Below are 20,652 nucleotides of genomic sequence, written 5' to 3' on the forward strand. Positions count from 1 at the left end.
ATAATAATAATAAAAATTTGTCAAACCCATGAGTTCAACCCGACCCAACCCGATCCATGTGGGTTGGGTTGGGTTGGGTTGAATTATTTTTGACCCACCATGGTAAGTTGAGTCAAAAAATTCCCTTAACCCGATCCAATCTGACCCATGCACAACCCTAGATTTAAATAGGGGTTTTGGCTCTCGAATCGTTTTACTTTGATATGCTCGAGGTAGAGCGTACAGGTTAGAACTTAGAAAACGGAACGACGGCGCACGGAACAAACGACAAAAAATTCACATGTTCCCCCAAAGATTTATTTTTATTTTTATTTATTTTTCATTTTGAAACATATTATATTATATATATACATATTTTAAATTTTAATTTGTAGGACGAGAGAGTAGTATTCTGGTTCTTGTTGTCGTTCCTAATATCTGGTTTTTGGTTTTCGTGTGGACTCTGTCTCGTTCAGTTGTTCTCTTTTTTTGTCACCTTTGGATATTGCAGTACACGTCTCTTCTTAAACAACTTCAATCGCTTTTTTTCTCTCTGTCTCTTTGGCTCTCTCTGTCTCATATATATCAACAAATAATATTTGTACCTTTTTTTGTTTGTTTGTTTTTTTACTTTGTTGTTATATCCTTATACATAATCGTTTTCAGAAGCTATATAAATCTATCAGATACTCTAATTTCGGTGAATAATATCTCTTTCATGGTGCTATTGTTGTTGCTTTATGTGATCTTTTGGTATGGATTTGCCACACTCTTTTAAAGAATGGTTGAGGATCCTCTATGTGGTGTTTGCTTTCTGCTCTGCTCTCTGTCTGGGTGCTCTTAAAGGTTCCCCTTCCTCTCTTTCCTTCTACCTTTTAAGTTCTATGTAGTTTTTTTTTTTTTTTTTAACATTTTTGTGTTTGGGGTATATTTTGTTTGGTACTTTCTAATTATCTTTCTGCTGATTATTTTTTTTTTTCATGTGAATTTGATTATGGGTTGTTGATTCTTACATTGGTTTTGCAATAAATGTTGTAGGTTTACTTGTGGGTCCTATTGCTGCTCTGATACTGGTAATAGGGAATGTTGGGGTAATTCTTAGTCTGTTTCCTTCACATGCTGCCTGGACAGTTTACAGCCTAATAAAGTAACTACCTTTCATAACTTTTTTGAATTTTGATTGTAAATTTTGGTGATTATGATAATATGGGTTTGTGAATTTTTAACCTGATAAGGTAACTGGTGTGGTGATTACAGGACTAATAGATTTGACTCACCACTTAAAGTTGCTATCTTGGCTGGTTTACCAGCCTTGTTTGGTTTATGGTTGGGTCTAAGCATTGCTGGGAGTGTTCTTGTGGGGGTGGGGTATGGATTCTTCACTCCATGGGTTTCTGCTTTTGAGGCCTTCAGAGAGGACAATGAGTCCAAGAAATTCATACACTGTATTGTGGTAAATTTTTGGACTTTGCCTTTTTTGTTTGAGTTTTCTCTCTGATTCAGCACCCACTGTTGGCTTTTGGGTTTTGTTTCTTTTTCTTTTTGTTTGACCAAGTTCATACCTACTTTATTTCGATGAATACAAAGGACGGAACATGGGGCACCATTAAAGGAAGTTGTACAGTGGTTAGAGATTTTGCAGACATATGTTACCATTCATACCCACTTTACCTGGAGGAGTTGCGGGAATCCCCTGCTTCAAATGAGCTTCGAGCTCTTAGGTAATGGTGATGTAATTCATCATATTAACTATAATCTTATTACCTTTGCAATTAAGAAAGAAAACCATGTATATTTATTTTGTTGCTTAGTGTGGGAGTATCTTTTTATTAAATCTTGAAATTAGTAGGTTCATTAGCTAGGGCTGAGAAAAAATTGGAGGCCCTGCCTGGCCAAGGGTGGGGTGCTTAATATGATTCTTTGACTTAGTTGATGAGCTAAGCTCTACCTTCTTTGGAACACAAATTAAAATTTAACAAATATTGGGTGGTTGAGACCATCCTTGGTGAAAGCAGCAGTTCTTTCAGAACTAACTCTCTCGATATATCTTGCAGGTTAATTCATGTACCTGCATGCATCATTGCTGGGTTAATGGGGCTAATGGTGGACATTCCTCTTTACACTGCAATTGCTGTTGTGAAGAGTCCATATATGTTGTTCAAGGGCTGGTTTCGACTGATACATGATCTAATTAGCCGAGAAGGCCCATTTCTTGAAACAGCTTGCATCCCCATTGCTGGTTTGACAATCCTTTTGTGGCCAATTTTTGTAGTGGCGAGTATCTTAATAGCGATTTTTTCAAGCATTTTCATTGGATTGTATGCTTCAGTTATAGTATATCAGGTTTGTGGATACTTTAATATATTCCTCTGTAATTTAACCTATGCCTTTTGCTGCAACTAAACTAACCCTTTAACCTTCTTGTGGATGAAGGAAAGATCTTTCCGGAGAGGTTTAGCTTATGTGATTGCAATGGTTGCTGAATTTGATGAGTACACGAATGATTGGCTCTATCTTCGAGAGGGGACTGTCCTTCCAAAGTAATCATTTTTCCCTATCATTCTCCCATGTTTTGTATTGATGCTATTAAGCTAAACTTTTAGAACTTCAATTTTCTTTTCTCTTTTCAATTTTTAACAGTAAGAATCACGTTGCTTGCAGCCAGGCCCCTGTATCGAAAGAAAAGTATTGCTCAATCATCCGAGTTTTCTTTTAGAGGGAATCATGTGGCTGTAGGCAAAATCAATTCTGTTTCCACAGAAGCACCTGCAATGCTTATGCCAAGCTTAGCTAATTCAAGATCAGTTATAGAGACCATACAAGAAGTAAAAGTGGTACAGGTATGCTTCAATATTGTGTGGCAGGCGTGGACTTTTTTCTGATTTTATTCTATATTATGAGTCAATTATTCAATAGTTTAGATCCATCAGATCCATCTAGATGTATATATTACACAATGTTTGACTTTAGCTTTCAAACAAATATAATTGAGCTTTAATTTTGTTTTTTATATATGTTCAATTTATTTCCACCAGTATATATATACACAATAATATATTCTTTCTAATCTCACAACCTTTGAGATAACAATATACATCATTTTCCTGCCACCCGCTAATAATATTTTTGGGATATGTATGAATTGTTAATTTCACAGGCCAGATTACATGGTGCAGGTTCTATTTGTGTACAATAGTATATAAAATTATATTAATGAGTCATCTATTGAAATGTCCAATTGTAAAATCTTCACAAAGACTATGTTAATTATTAAAATAAAGAAGAAAGTTGTAATAATATATACTCTACCTCATCTTGATAAAGCTTGACCTTTAGAGAATATGACTTTGACTACTATGAAATCTGGTCATAGGAAAGGAACTCTACACTCTAACTTATAGTATTTTGCTATTTTAGAGATAGGGAACTTAAAAATAACTTTTTACCCAAGAATATTGTTTGAACATTAGCGATGTTATTTATTCTTAGAAGAATTATACCCAGAGAGTCTCTTTGACCAGTAGTGCCAATTTTAACAGGCTCAAAATCATCAAAGTGTTTATAGTTGGTAAATAAATAAGTGTCCTCAAAATTAAAATTGGCAGAGACATCTTTCTGAATTATAAAAAAGTTCTTTCGCAACTTGCCCTTTTGCTTGTACTATTTGATGACAAATGAAATAATTTATTGTATTTTTTTCTCAATGCAACAGATTTGGGAAAGTATGGTGAGGTATTGTGAAATGAGGGGCAGAGAACTTTTGGATGCTGATGTAATAACAACAGCTGACCTCTATGAATGGTTGCCGGCAAAGAATAGCGATGAAGCAGCCATTATTAGTGTTGGCTTGCCTTGTTATTCTTTCTTGCAGGCTCTTCTCAATTCCATCAAAGCCAATTCAGGTGGTTTGTTGCTGCTTGATGGTGTTGAAGTAACCTACTTCAATAGACCAAAGGAAAAATTGTTGGATTGGTTCTTTAATCCTGTAATGGTCCTAAAGGAACAGATTAGGGTCATAAGATTGGGAGAGGATGAAGTGAGGTTCTTGGAAAAAGCAGTTCTGTTCGGAAGCAACACACAACGCATGGAAGCATGGGAAAATGGAAGTTTAGCACCTCAAGATGCCCTCAGAGCTGCTCAAATCCAGGGTATTAGTAGAAGGTATGAACTATTTCTTTCATTTCAACTCCACGTAATTAGAGAAGCAAAACTTTCCATATATTTATATTTTATGTCTATAAGTTCACATTTCTTAGCAACTGATTCTTTGTTTGATTGTAATGAAATTATAGAAAAAAACAATGAAAATTTGGAATCTCCGTAATTTCACAGAAATCAAATGGAGAGAATTTCTGATTTCACATTACTGTCTTTTATGGACCTTAAGAGTTAGGGTTCTGGCTAATTTAAGAATCAAGGAAACTTTGATTTTCCTTTTGGCTATAAACCAATATGATTGCTTATGCTGCATTGTACATCTGAGAAAATGGAGTATGCTGTCCCCCTCCCCCTCTTCTTTTTTCCCAAGCACTGGAAACTTTTCTGTCAAATGTTGCCGTGCCAATGAAGAAAATAGAATTATCACTTATATGATGTAGAATTTGAAACAGCTTTTTAACATGAAACCCAGAAGTGGAAATGGACTCATTGACAAGCAACTGAATTTTATCTTTAGTTATGTTAAGAGAAATTTTCTAATCCTATTTCTTCTTCTTTTATAATGTTCTAAAGATATATATCCTTTATGTATTCTAATAGTGTATGTGTTTGCAGGATGATTGGAATGATAAGAAGCGTATCAAAGTTCCCCACTTACAGAAGAAGATTCCGTCAAGTTGTGAAGGACCTGATCACTTATTCCCTAGAGAAGGAGCATTGCAGCAGATCAACTTCATTAAGATCAGTTGTCTCCGTTTAAGATGAAGAACTTCAACTTAGTGTCTTTTGCTCTTTTGTAAAAAATTAAAAATGCTTTTAGTTTGTGAATTCTTTAGGTTGTCAATTGCTGTAAAAATATATTGATCGAGGTTGAAATCGAATCAATTTATACCGCACAACCATTATGAACACGACCTTGAAAAAAAAAAAAAAAAAAACCCGTAACACACGCCCTTAATGGGTAATAGATAAGAGCATAAAGCAGCCGTAAATCTGTTTACATAGGTATTGAACGTGATAAATTGCTTAGAGCCTAGTAATTCAATTAGTTAGCCCCTTTTTTAGAATATTTAGGGTTTAAAACTTCAAATCCACTCTCACTACTTGTAACTATCGAATTATTTACCACCGCACATTCTTGGTGTGGTGGTCACTTCACAAGTATAAGTGTTTATAGGATGTGGGGGGCAATAGCGGGGTTCAGGCCAAAATGGCCAAATGGCCATAAAATCCTAAATATATAGTTAGTAGTTCTAGTTATCAAACTATATTATTTACTAGCATCTCAAGTCTAAAAGACTCGATTTTGGCCTATAAATCGAGTCTCAGGACTCGATTTTCATGGTCTAATCATTTCTGATGTGGCATATTTTCCACATGGTCACATGAAAATCGAGTCTCTAAGACTCGATTTGTAAACCATATAAAGCTCAAAGCAGCACCCAGAAGAACCCAGAGAGAGAGAAAAAAAAAAAAAACTGATGGAGAAGAACCCAAGTTGCACAGCGGACTGCGCTGCCTAGCCTAGGTCGCGCACGGCCAGGCCGCGTGCGCCATGCGCAACCCAAGCCAAGCCGAGCGCGACGTGCGTGACCTAGGCCTCGGTCGTGCATGGCCAGGCCGCGCGTGCCGTGCGCGACCCAGGCCGACCGATCCAGGTTCTTCTCCTTTTTTTAAAAAAAAAATTTTTTTAATTTTTTTTTTTTTAATCTCTGGATTCTTCTCTAATACATTCTGGGCAGTTCGCCTCTCTCATCTGATCTGATTCTTTCTCTTTTGATCTGATTGTTGTATTTCTTAAAAAATAAATTTGTGTATTTTGGCTTGTACGTGAGAGTTGAAATTTTTTTAAATTTTTTTGGTTTATAAATCGAGTCTTAGAGACTCGATTTCCAAGTAGGAAAAAAATGCCACATCAGATCATGAAAATCGAGTCTCTTAGACTTGAGATGCTAGTAAATAATATAGTTTAGTAACTAGAACTACTAACTATATACTTAGGATTTTATGGCCATGTGGCCATTTTGGCCCGGGTTCAAGTTTCTAGGAGGGAGTTTCACATATATATACACTTAGATTAGGCTAGAGTAGAAATTCTATCTTGTAAAAAAATAAAAAAATAAAAACTATCGAATTATTTATAAAAAAGGAAAAGGAAAAAAGAAGAAGAAAAGAATGTGATAAACTAAGCTGGTCTTTTGCAATTCCAAAGAATATGTATAGAGGAAGGAATTTATTCCATCTTTACTAATTTTACTTATAATAATTTAAAGTGGGGAAAGAATCATTAAAAAATAAAGACTTTAAGGGTAGTTAATTCTTTACACTTCCCTGCATAAATTCGTATACAAGTTGCTGGAGCTGAGGCCATGTCTTTTTCTTTTCTTTTTTGGGAGAAAACGATGGAAATGATCTTGAAACATCAATTTTGACAAAAAGGGAAGCACTACAGCTATAATGATAGGGCTGGGATGGCTTTACCTATGGTTAACCCCTACCTCAAATCTAAAAAAAATGGTTAACCCCTACCTCTCGTAACATTTATTTGTAGGCAACTAAAAAAATGCTACGTACCCCAATAATCATTCGTTCTGGTTACTTACTCCACTAGTAACAAACATTTATTTGCAGGCCACTAAAAAATCTGTTCCAATAATCATTCGTTCTGGTTACTCACTCCACTAGTAACAAACGCCATGATTTTTTTTTTTTTTTTTCATTCATCTATTTTAGTATAAAAATATATATTTTTTCTATTTTACATAACTATTTTTAAAAACACCCTACATCGGATTAATTATTTTACACTATATTTTCATTAAAATACAATTTATTTATCAATTTTTTATTATTCTCTCGAATCATATCTCTCTCTTCCTCGACCAACCGCCCTTATCAACTAAACCATCAAGCTTGAAGCCAAATAAGTAGGAAAAAAAAAAAAAAACCGGTCAAATGGCTCAAAGCAACACCAAAACAAAACCCACACATTTTATTATCAATACTAACAAACCCACAAAGTTCTCAAATATCAAATACCTAAATCAAATCAGATTTATTCAATTCATGCCTTTGTTCAATTCCGTTAAAAAAAATTACCATTAAAGATGCAATTAACTAAAAAAAAAATTTTAAAAAAATTCTCACATCAAAAACCTATAAAATATTTTTATTAATTTTATAGACTTTTTTCACGTGAAAATAATTTTTTTAATGGTAATTTTTTACCAAAATTGGACAAAATGTCTAAGTTAAATAAATTTGAAACTTAACGAAAGTAAAATTAGAGGACTAAATGAATTTTAGTCAAATTTTGATAGTATAGTTTGCATTTTAGCCACAATACACACACACACACACACACACACAAAAATGAACGGTTATTATGTATTACTATAACAACATTGAATAGTTAGACAACTTTAGCTTAACTGCGATGTGGAAGATTTTTGAGATAAAATGCGTAAAACTGACTACTTAACTGCAAGTGCTCTAATGCTATATATAAAAATAAAGAAAAAAAATTTAATTTTTTAATTTTTTAATTTTTTTTTTACAACAGTTAAATTCACAAGTTTTTATTAAATCAATCACTTACACCACTTTATGATTTACTATTATTAACTTACCACTATGATAGTTATGAAATATTTTGTTTTCATTTTGTGACTCATATAATTGGTTTCAAAAGTAATATTCTTTCTTGCCTTAGTTTAATAGTTATTAAGAGTCTTGTAACTCAACTTGTTGGCATTTTCTAGTATTTATAACTGAAAGGGCTCGGATTTTTGTGTTAAAAACACATGAGCTTGTTTAGACCCCAAATTTTAAATTATGGCTAGATTGCTTCTACTCTTACTTAATCAAAGTGTAGAACAAGAGTAAATGTGCGCAATGAACCGATAACTACTCTAGTGCATAAATATGAACAACAATAATAAATGTAAAGCACAAGAGTAAGGAAAGAGAAATGTAACCACAAGATAATACCGAGACGTGTTATCGAAGAGAAAATTGAAGAACTCAGTGAAAAACTTCTCCACAACTCTCTAAGTCGAAATCGATACACTAGAGAATAAAGTTGGAGTACATAAATAACAAAAGACCCTTTAAGTCTAGTCTACCAATGTACTTGAGCCCTCCAAATTCTTGCTACTAACGGACTTCTTGGAGTCATGTCTTCTCTAACTTTCTGAATCCCACAATATGCCCAATTGCATCCGCCAAGCCTCACCGGCTTCTTTTGGCAAATCTCCAATGCTTCCCAAGTTCCAAAACACTCACTACACTCTGAATAGGTGTGGTTTGTGTTTGGATACAAATCTCTTCTCAAGGTATGACAATGGGAGAGGAAATGAGAAGATACTACAATGATTTCTCCCTAAGGAAGAGTAGCTCTCTCTCTAAAAGATGGGTGTGTTGTGTTGTAGAAAATCTATCTAGGGTTTTTTTCTTTGAAGAGTCTTTCATACTTTTGTGGGTAACGAGGATATATATAGTATGGGTGAAGGGTAAGAAAGTCACACTTAAAATCCTCCAGGCAGAATGTTTCGCGGGTACTTCGCGGGTTGGCCCTTCTCGTGAGATAGTTGCGAAATTAACAACTTGGCACAACTCTTCAACTTCCAGCATATGCTTCTCACGTGCCCTTTTTTGCGTGAACTTTACTTGCGAACTTCTTGCGAGTTAGTCGCGAAACTGTACTGATTCTTCATTTCATACTCGATTCTTCACCAACTTAATACTAAACCTAATACAATAAAATCCTACAAAATACAAGGAATAAAATTAAAACAATTACAACACTTTTTGTCATAAAATAAAACCAACATAAAATATAGTTATAAATCACAACTTTACAATAACAAAAATATCAATTATTTAAATCCTTCCTTGTTGCAGCTATTAAATTATAAATAAATAAATAAATAAAAAGATTTATAATCATGTTTTTATTTATATATTTGGGCTTTGGGAGCTGATCTCAATTAGAGCCTATTTTGGTTTTTGTAAATATTATTTCTCTTTTCAAGTCTTTTCTTTGACTGTTCTTCCCCGACGGTTTCTAGCCCTAGCAATGAGAAGTTCTTTTCATGTTTATAGTTCACATGTGTAGGTTCGTAGTCTTGTAATTTTTGGTAATTTATTTGTATATTATTTATTTAAAAACAATACAATTTTTAATAATTTTTATGTTAAATATATTACTAAAAATTAGCTTATTTTGAAAAAAAAAAATCTAAAAATTAAATTATTTGTAAAAGAAGTTGAGACAAAAAGCATGTTAAATATATGACTAAAAATTAGCTTATTTTGAGAAAAAAAAAATCTAGAAGTTAATGGTCCGTTTGGTACATAAACTTAAATATATATTTTTAGTTTTTAAATAACATTATACGTATATTTTTACATTTTTTCACTAATATATATTTTAAAAAAAAATAAAAACTGTTATTTAATTACCCGTATCAAATGAGTTCGATCTAAATTATTTATAAAAAAGTTAGGGACAAAAATCTAATTAACAAAAAAAAACAAAAAGTTTTTTTAGCCTTTTCCCAGACACTCGTATGTCAGAGCCGATCTCTCAGTTGTCGGTTGGCACCTCAACAAGTCAGCACTCAGCATCACGCTTAATTTGGATTTCCTCTGTCACTGCTCATTGCCATGTGCAATGAATGAGAGAAGACATCTTGTCTTATGCTATGCTTACATAATTAAGCAATAAGCTTTTTTTCGGCCCAACATTTTGCATTTAGGCATGGCACCTCTTGCTTATCTCAGCCATCTCTATTCAGATGAATGGATTAATCCATAGTCATTAGTCTTTCTTACGTGGAATATTCTAAAAGAAAGGGTTTGTGGATATATGATACTAGTAAAAAAAAAAAAAAAATTTTAATTAGATACATAGGGTAAAAAGGATGAAGATTTTGAATAACAAATAGAAGAGTGTGAGATTAATAATAGAAAAATTATTATTTGAATGGCTGATATAGTGATCCTTCAACAAGCATGCAACTTATATGAAACTTCAAAAGAAATTTGGGATATATATATATATATATATATATTGAAGATGAAATGCTCAAACTGATTTTACAAAAAGACACAAAATTGAGATATTATTTACCAATTTGAAACAAATTAAAAGAAAGGACAATCGTTCTCTGATTTTTATGTTGAAGTGTCTTGGGATTAATTAGTTTAGCCCTCATGGAACCCAAATGTACAGTGGCTGTTGAGTTGTATTATCAGTATAGAGAGGAAACATGCATGTCTTGTTTAATTTTTAAGGCATTGCAAGATGATTTTGAGTTAGTGAGAGCTTTCCATTCTTTATCGTACTACTTATCCTTTTGTTGATGATGTTTCATTTGAGTTGATGGCAGAAGAAACATGAAGGGGCATTATTATTCACAAGAAAATGGAAGATGAGTTTGTAATTATTGCCAGTGTCAGACAACATTCTAAATACTGTGTTCAATCTTCGAATCCTTATGCCAATAACCAAGGAAGTCTCCTGCGATAATTATCAAGGAAACTATAGGACATTACTGTTGTTGAATGCAGGTATTGTCACAAGCTTGGACATATGAAGGTTACTTGACCTATGTTCAAAAGAAGATATAATTACCGTAGAGAATAATGCTAAAAACACAAAAAATTACACAATTTTTGTCGCAACTCGTCTACGTGGTGAGTTGTGAGTGGTAGAGAAAAATTGTGATCACAACTCCACCTCACAACTTGTCACATGGGCAAATTATGCAAAAGTTGTGTGATTTGTTATACTCTTAGCATTATTCATACAAAGGTGCGATTATACCAACTAATGCACCGAATCCATTAGAACTCTGCAGCAGCTACACCCAACCACTACACTACACTCTAAAACCTCTGTTACTACTTTCCAAAACTCACCATCCCACTTTGACCATTTGTGATTGGTTAGAACCACGACCCGAAAGCAGATACGAATATGGTTAAGGATAAAACCCCACCACCACTATGGTTTCTACTTTCTAGTCATAAGCTGGAGACTAGAAAGATGTCATCTCTTAAATTTCCATAAATCATGTGTTCTTATATATGTATTGCCTGGAAGTCAAGGTAGCTGTAGTCATGGATCATGGTCTTCCTTAGACTCGGGTACCCATTAGTGAATCTACCACCCCATCACCCATAAGCAACTTAATCATTTTCTTTGTTAATGTGTTAACGTACAAATCTTACCATTTGGAGCAACACACCATTCCTTATGTCATAAGTTGGGAGGAATATAATGTCCTAACTTGTGGGTAACCTATAGCCTATTTTCAACCTACATGTACAAGCTAATTTAGAACCCACTTAGGTCGGTCCAATCCTAAGTATGCATGGAATAATTGCATGTGTTTGGTCTTTATTTGCCTTTGTTTGAACCTTGTTTGCTATGAATGAGCCCAAGCTCAACATTTGGGTTCATCATGATTATAAAATCTGTTGTTTGAACATTGTTTGCTATGGATAAGCCCAAGCCCAACATTTGGGCCCATCATGATTACAAAATTCGTTACTATGTGCATGTAGATTAAGGATTTATTAGGATAATCATCAAAGACCAACAAGGGTCTAAGGCAAAGCTGAAGCCTAGGCAATTTCAATCAAAGACAAGGAATTCCAGTCAAGATTCAAGCCCACCAAGTTGCAAATCTCAAGCTTAGAAGATTCAAGCCCAAGTATTCCCAACGATCCAAGAGGAAGCAAACGAAGCCCACAATCGACCTCAAGAAATTTCTCAACACCCTTGTCTCAAGCTATGTTCAGTTGATGGAAGACATTAATGTCATATGTCAAAACAGCTGCACGGTTAAGGGTCTGAACAAGCATCAGGCCCACACCCAAGTGGAAGGCCCAAAAGACCCAAGCGGGTGAAGAACAAAGCACGGAGGATTGGACCAATAAACAATTCTACAAAATTGGGTTCAGGTTTATGTATATTTGAGTTTTATTTTTTATTTTTTTATTAGAGTTTTATTTATTTATTTATTTTTCTAATGATACCAAGAAACAATTCTCCAAAATTGGGTTCAGGTTTATTTATATGTGAGTTTTATTTTTTATTTTTTTTATTAGAGTTTTATTATTTTTTTTTAATTTTTTTATTCTAATGATTTGATAGTTGGGGAGAAGCTTTCAATCTTAGACATTTTCAATGAAAACACCAAAACGTGTCAGATGAGCTACAACTATAAGGGTCTTGGCAATTAGGGTGTTTAGTTTGGATCCGGAGCCTCTCTATTTCCCTTTGAAATGGAGAGTGTCCATTTTCACGGACAGGGTCATTTTGAAAACCATTAAGGGTAAAAAAACGTGTCACGTCATAACTTAACCCAAACCACACTTAACTATGTTTAAACACTTAAACTAGAGGCTCTTTAACTCAATCGGACAAACCAAAGTTTCTCTCTCACCAAACCCATATGAATTTTTCAAACTCTCTTTCTCACTCTCTTCTCCAAGGTTCGACTTTCTCTCTCGCCCCACCGTCACGATGCCACTAGTACCACCTGTGCCAAGGCTACGATTTGATCAAGCTTTTAACTCAGCTCCTCGCTCAGTTCCTTGCTCACCACATAGATTGAAATCCTTAACCCACGAACTCAGCTCCTTGCTCTCATGAATTCAAGCTCATGGGTCATGACTCATGAGGCATACACTGGATTCAAGCTCAATCCATCACCCATGAACTCAACTCCTCGCTCACCTCACACTACAGGTTTCCAAATTTCTGGGTAAGTTTCTGGGTTTTTAAATTTCTTTGTAAAGTTTTTAAATTTCTTTTCAGTTTCTGGGTTTCTAAGTACTTTTGTTCTTCACTTGAAAGCTTATCAAGTTTACTAAAATTGTCTCCTACAATCGCTAGGTTACTCTGCTTTCTCTTGGCAATGGTGCTCTTGATTTCTTTTCAAGCATTGTCTCGTTTATGGGTGTAGGTACATGTGATGTTGGCCTTAATACAATACTAGGTGGTGCTTCTTTTGTAACGTGTGTTGTGGTTGGAATCATAAGCATTTCAAGGGGCTGAAGAGTGGTTCGAGTACACAAGTCTGCCTTTATTAGAGATGTTTGTTTTTTACTTTTGGTTCTTGTGTTTTTGCTTGTTATATTGATTCAAGAGGAAATTGATCTGTGGAGTACAATTTGTTTTTCTTTAATGTATGTTGTTTATGTGATAGCACAAGGGTGCAAATGCTTTTTAGTTTTGGAAGATCAGAGAGCACAAGGGTTTTTATTTTATAGCTATTTTCTTTAGTGGGTCTTTTTTAGTTTCAAGGATTTTAGTATTTTGCTAATACTATTTGTTGTTGTTTTTCATGATTTTGGTTAAAGAGGCAACAGAGTAGAGGCTACAGGAAGAGAGAGAAGATGCTGCTCATTTGCTTGGGGCTGTCTTTGGTGATAAGTGGGATGCTACTCTGCTTGATGCTTCTTTTGGTTGGCTAAATAGGTGGGGGGAAAATGGGTCATTAGGTGGGTAGGTATTAGCGGGAAAAGGCCATAATTTTGGTGTATGTTGGTAGTGTTAAGTTCTAAATGTTTAGAACAATTAGCAAATCGTGAACATAAACTTGTCTAGATATAGATCTTAGAGTCTATAAATATTATTAGACAATACTCAAGGTGATTCAAGTCAAGATTCAAGAACATACAAGCTGCAGGAAGAAGATTTCATAATCTGACTGGTTCGATCGATCGAAAGACAGGCTCGATCGATCGAAAGTCGTATCTGTAGAATTTTAATTAAACCCAAACAGCAGTTCAAATCCATTAAGGATTAGGGTTTCTAATCTACTTCTCCCAGTATATAAAGGAAACCCTAAGCATGTTTTTATGTGACTTTTCAGAGAGAAAAGAGTGTGCCTCTTTTGTATTTAGGGTTTTGTTCCTGAAAAGCTCTCTTATGTCTTCTACCAGTATTATTCCTTGAAGAATCTCAAGATCCGGTGTTGTAGAAGTTGCTGCCTTCTCTTGTCATCAAAGGTGTTGATGATCTAAACCTTCAAGGGTGGTCTTGGAGTCACAAACAGGAGAGTTTGTATTGCTAAACCTTTGAGTGAGATCTCAAAGTTACAAATGGGGGTGTTTGTGTTTTGCAAATGCCAAAGAAAGAAGGAGTTTATGGATTCGGAGCTTGCACGTGGTTATGTCAGTAAGTTCTACTGGTGGGTAGCAATAAGAAGTTGAGCGTGGGGGCTTGTAAATCTTATTGTATGAACTTCGATTCTTTCTAGTGGATTTGCTTTTTACCTTGAGGATAGCTAGGTTAAATCCTCCTCAGGTTTTTACCGGTTTGGTTTTCCTGGGTTATCATATCGTTATGTTATTTATCTTTCCGCTGCTATGCATGATATGATTGTTTGATTGTGATAACCTAGACTTGTAATTTGGACTAAGTAATCACTTGGCTAATTACCTAGGTTAATCTGATTGTGGTTTTAAGGGGTCTAAAAACTAACAGGTAGGTTTTGGCAGAATGTTTGTGTTGGTATGTATTAGTGGGAAAATGCCTAAATTTTGGTGTAATTCTCTTTGTAATCCGAGACTTTAGCAATGAAGCATGGTGTTTTTAATTAATCTATGACTTGTATACCAATTTATTGCATTGTTATGAAGTGTTTGTGCCTTGTGCACTCAACATCAAAGCAGTTTGAACAGTACCTTAAAAGGCTTGTTTGTGATATTATTGGGAACCATAAGAAAGAGGGAAATTGATCTACTCCTAATACATCTGAAATCTTCTGTAGAAAACAACAACTATGCAGAAACACAAATAGTAATTATGCAGAAACAGTAATTATGCAGAAACACAAATAGTAATTATGCAGAAATTACAATTTGTAGAAACAATAATTATGCAGAAAAACATAAAAATTTCTACAGCAACAAATAATTATGCAGAAATTAACACCATGCAGAGATACATCAGACATGCAGATCACTGTCAGTTGGTAACAAAAGGAAATTTATGGATGATTATAACTTAAATCTTAAAGTAAGAAAATTACAAAACTAGAACACTTGGTCACAAATGTGGCTAAGTTTGAACATTTGAATGTGACCAAATGTGACTAAGTTTTGGACCATCAAAACTCCAGTCCTAAACTAGGAAAATTACAAAACAAGAGCACTTAATCTCAACATGTGTCATAGATTATAAAATATGATCCTAAACTAGAAAAATGGCTTGACTTTATGAACCATCTCATTCCATCCACTTGTCATTGGAGCCTACAACGCTTGATATACTCTCTAAATGTGATGCTAATGCAACACTTGCTGATGAGCCTCCTTGATGTGATACAGAACTTGTAGAAGCTGATGACAAAAAAAACCAATTACACATTACATATATTACAAGCTTAGCATTAAAATTATCAAATCATGTATCTAAACTATTATTAATATCAAAGTAAAATATATAATTGTAAATATCTTTACCATTAAAAGTTGTGTAAAACTAGTAATATTTCCAGAAGAGATATCCTCAGTTTTCTTTTGTGCCATGATGTCATGTGCATATATTTCCTATAAAAATTGTACTAGTTTAGCAACAATAATAGTATACTATATTAATGTGTAAAAATAAAATATAATGATGAAAATAAGGATAATTTAGAAGATTATCTCCTGCACTTTTCTTTTCCTTGTTTGCTTTTTTGATGTGCCTTCCTTTGGTTTCGACATCTTTTCTATCCATGATTTCGTCCTACGCATTTTATTATGATAAAATCTCCCTTTTCTTTATCCTTTTTGGTACAATCATAATCGAAGCACATAATTGATCTTCTTTGTCTGTAAAATCGGTGGAAGGCCTAATGATGTCTTCTTCTACCTTAGCTTTGCAATTCCTAAGGTCACAAAGTTTTTTTTTTTTTTTTTCAAATACGCAATTGCTAAGCTTACAATATTATGGCCATCTTTAGGTTCACGCGCCTCATTTACCAATTGAATATTTTTTGAACATAAATCTCGATACCGATCTACATATTCTAGTCGAGTATCCAGCTTAATGTTATGTGTTGTGCACTTTTTTCCGCTTCCATCTTTTGCATCTCTTCTCCACCTCTTCATGATATATCTATTAGGAATCAACTTGATATCTAATACATCAAGAACTTTCAAACCATGCCTACATAAAATACTAAATGACTCAAAATTTCTGCAACTACAAGATAGAGTTTCATCTAATGGATTCCACATGACTTCATATTCCATATTGATTGAAAACTCTAACCACATAACTATATGTTTGACTCACATTGCGTTCTAGGATGGAAGTGCCATTACCTCTTCAACTTTTGTCTAAAATAAATCAAACAACGTAGGCGTGTACACTGTTGCTACTTGGTTAAGCATAGGAGAGCTTTTGAGCTTCAATCTTGGAAATTTATGTCTAGAGTTGTATTCTGATTCTAACTCCTTATCTCGTTTTTTATTGACAACTCTTTCAAAATGAGTGAAAAACTCTACTATATTAAGATTAGTTCGCAAGCAATCCTTCAAGTCAGCATTGAAACTTTCACTAAGCTGGGTTGTCTTCATTTTGCAATGAAAGTTCTCTTAACATATGCTTGGACCCATTTTTCCTTTAATTTAAATAGATCAATTAGCCATTTATTTTCACGAACATCGTAATTATCTAGCATTTCATTCCAAGCTGTAAGAAACTTATCTTCACCATCATACTCATAGATACATGCTAAGAAATCATCGTTAAATTGAGACTCATTTTTTAGTAAATGACCCAAGTGTTTCTCAGCATTCTGCCACATATGCCAACTATACAATGCATGATATGTTTTAGGCATGACCACTTTTATTGTAGCTGACATTGTTGCATCTTGATCTGTGAAAATAGTGATTGGCTTCTTTTCAAACATTGCTTCTAAGAAGGTCTCAAATAACCATACAAAAGATTCAATCGTTTCATCATATAAAAGCACACCTCCAAATACAACAGTTTCTCTATGGTGATTGAGATCCAAAAATACTCCAAGTGGCCTTGCATCTTTATTTGTACTATACGTTGTATCAAATGTTATTACATCACCGAAGTGGCTACAATCAATGATCATTCTTGCATCAGCCCAAAAGATATTAGTAATCAACTCTTCATAGTCCAATTGAGTCACGAAATAATATGAAGGATTTTCCTTAAGTTGACGCCTGAAATATCATCCCAAGCTAGCAGCTTCCCTATGCTCCATGTCTCTCTGTCGCTTAGTGTGTAAATAGTTTTTATGATCTTGCTTGGTAAAACCAAGATTATTATATCCACCAACTTGCTTACTAAGAAGCTCATATGATTATTATATTTCCTTCTCCATAGATTCCTTCTTGGACCTCCTCCAAGATGTATTTGGTTTCGTCTTCCTCGACGCACCTTAGGTAGGGCATGGAAAAGCCCCTTTTTATACAGAATGTCATTTAGGATTGTGAACCTAGCTGCTTGCTTCTTGACCTTCCTCGCTTTGTCCGTGTCTACTGGGAGGTGTCCATCTCGTAGGAAAGAGAGGATTCAATTCATCCAACCATTTTGGTTTTGGATCATGAAAGTGTGGATTTCTTCAATACTTGGATGCCTTTGCACTTCCATTTTCAAATCAGGCGACTCCATTCCTTCCTCTGACGATGCTTGCCTTAACACCTAGTCTGCTTCTGAGTTTTGGCTTCGGGGGACTTGTATGAAGTCCACTTGGTTGAACTCTTGGACCAATTGGTTTGTCAACTTGAGGTATTTATGCATCCTGCCCTCTTTTGCTTCATATTCTCCCCTTATTTGTCTTATCACTAGCTTGGAATCGCTTTTAAGGAGTATGCTTTTGGCTTCTAAGGCTTTCCTAGTCTTGAGTCCTATTAGTATGGTTTCGTACTCTGCTTCGTTGTTGGTAGTGAGGAATTGAAGCTGTACTCCATACTTAAGGGTTTCCCCTTCAAGAGTGTTGATGACAACCCAAACTCCTCCTCTTTTCTGAATTGACGAGCCATCTGTTAGTATTGTCCAGCTTTCTTATCCATCTTGTGTTTTTTCGTTGTATGATAGGGTGAACTTGGCAATGAAGTTTGCCAATGCCTAAGCTTTGATGGCTGTTCTGGGTTAGTATTTGATGTCGAATTGACTCAGCTCGATCACCCATTGCACTACCTCCCTACCGCTTCGGGCTTATTCATTGCTTTCTTTATGGGTTGGTCCGTCATCACCAGAATGGGGTTCGCCTGAAAGTAGGGACAAAGCTTACGTGAAGCTACAATTAAGGTGAAGACAATCTTTTGCATGTGTGGATATCTTGCCTCAGCTCCTTGGAATGCTTGACTCACATAGTAAATAGGGAGCTGTATTCTATTTTCTTCTCGGATTAGTGTTGCACTCACGGTTGTGGTTGATACTGCCAGGTATAGAAACAAATCTTCCCTTTCCTTTGATGGGCTGAGGAGGGGAGGACTGCTTAAATAGCGCTTCAGCTCCTGGAAGGCTTCTTCGCAATCACTCATCCAGGCAAAAGCCTACTTCAAAATTTTGAAGAAGGGTAAACATCTGTCTGTAGCTTTTGAGACGAACCTGTTGAGAGCAGCGATCCACCTTGTTAGTGTCTGTACCTCTTTCATTGTCTTTGGAGAGGTCATTTCCAGTATGGCTCGTATCTTCTCTGAGTTGGCTTCTATTCCTTGCTGAGACACCATAAACCTGATGAATTTTCCTAATGATACCCTAAAAGTGTATTTGCTAGGGTTTAACCTCATTTGGTATTGCCTGAGGGTTGCGAAGATCTCTTTAAGGTCATCTAAGTGTGTGTCCTCTTCTTTGCTCTAGATGAGAATATCGTCAACATACACCGCATTCTTTAGCCCAAAGAGCATCACTTTGTAGCAGTAAAGACCTTGACTGGTGATGAAGGAAGTCTTCTCCTGGTCTTCTTCCGACATTTTGATTTGGTTATACTTGAAAAGGTGTCCATAAAAGTGAGGAGCTTATGCCTGGCGGTGGAGTTCACAAGCTGGTCAATTTTTGGCAACGGGAAGCTGTCTTTAGGGCAGGCACTGTTCAAGTCGATGAAGTCCACACACATCCTCCACTTCCCATTTGCTTTCTTCACTAAGACGACATTGGCCAGCCAGCTAGTCAGGGTAGTAAACCTCTCAGATGAAACCAGTTGCAAGTAGCTTATCCACTTCGTCCATGATGGCCTTGTTACGTTTAGGGGCAAAGACTCGTCGTCTTTGTTAAACAGGCTTCCTTTTAGGATTGACATTCAGACGATGCTAAATAACTTTCGCCGCTATGCCGGGCATATCCTCGTGACTCCTTGCGATAATAACTAGGTTCTCCTTAAGAAACTGTACCAGCTCCTTCATTTGATTATTCAGGTCATCCTTATTTTCATCGTCTTCGTTGGTTCTCCATCTACCAATTCTACCATTTCTAGGGCTTCCATCTTCTCCTTCTCTTCCTCCTCGATTATCCAGGCATGTTTCTCCTTAGTAGCTAGAACAGCTTGGTAGCATTCTCTGGCAAATACTTGATTTCCTTTGACTTCGCCTATGTCGTGTTCTGTTGGGAATTTTACCTTCAAGTAGTACGTAGACGTTGTTGCTTTCCAACGATTGAGTGTAAATCTCTCAATGATCACATTATACGATGACGGGCAATCCACCACTAGGAAGTCAAGCTATTTGGTGATTTTCAGGGAGTATGAACTTGATGTGACTGTCAATGTCACTATTCCTCTGGGGTATACCCGGTTTCTGTTGAAATTGATAAGGGGAGATTCAAATGGTCGTAATCTCTTGGGATCCACCTCAGCTGCTGGAAAGCCGAGAGGTAAATAATGTCAGTAGAGCTACCATTGTAGACGAGAATTCGGCTGGTGTTGAATCCCTCTATCATAAGCATGATGACCAGGGGGTTGTCATGTGGCTGCTTCACGCCTTTAGCATCTTCTTCCGAGAACAGGATGTCCATACTTGTTCGTCTTCTTTGATTCAAAGGATGTATCTCATGAACGCTGTTCACCAGTCTTTGTTGGCACTTCTTTACGGATTTGAAAGATCCACCAGTGGATGGTCCTCCAGTGATAGTCTTTATCTCTCCAATCGCGCTCTGCGGACGGTTGTATGACTTGTCTTCATCTATGGGAGGATTTTTAGATTTCTCTCTGCGATTGTCCCTAGAGCGGCTAGACTCACCCTTTTTTTACAAATTTTTGCAACTTTCCTTTTTAGATAAATTCTTCTATCTGGTCCTTCAAGTCTTTGCAATCCTCAATGTAATGGTCGTGGTCTTTATGGAAATGGCAATATTTCATCTTATCTCGTACGTTGGGTGAGGAATGACGTGGTTTTGGCCACTTAAGATGATGATCGTCCTTATTTTGTGCTAACATTTTGTTAACAGGCATCACTAGAGGAGTGAATTTTACCGTCCACGAAATTTTGTCATCTCTCCACTTATTTCCATTGGAACTGGTCTGA

At 35.5% G+C, this 20,652-nt stretch overlaps 1 protein-coding gene across 1 annotated transcript; it reads left to right on the forward strand.

The window, feature by feature from the left end:
- The first annotated feature begins 237 nt into the window (after positions 1 to 237).
- LOC115995284 (uncharacterized membrane protein At3g27390) lies at positions 238 to 5,021 on the forward strand. The gene is made up of 9 exons (XM_031119790.1): positions 238 to 825; positions 1,018 to 1,126; positions 1,237 to 1,432; positions 1,567 to 1,700; positions 2,034 to 2,322; positions 2,413 to 2,519; positions 2,645 to 2,819; positions 3,692 to 4,140; positions 4,753 to 5,021. Exons 1-9 carry the CDS (start codon positions 735 to 737, stop codon positions 4,895 to 4,897), a joined length of 1,695 nt encoding a protein of 564 aa, XP_030975650.1. The 5' UTR covers positions 238 to 734; the 3' UTR covers positions 4,898 to 5,021.
- Positions 5,022 to 20,652: the final 15,631 nt, after the last annotated feature.

The sequence above is a fragment of the Quercus lobata genome, chromosome 6 (genome assembly GCF_001633185.2).
Source record: "Quercus lobata isolate SW786 chromosome 6, ValleyOak3.0 Primary Assembly, whole genome shotgun sequence".
NCBI lineage: Eukaryota > Viridiplantae > Streptophyta > Magnoliopsida > Fagales > Fagaceae > Quercus > Quercus lobata.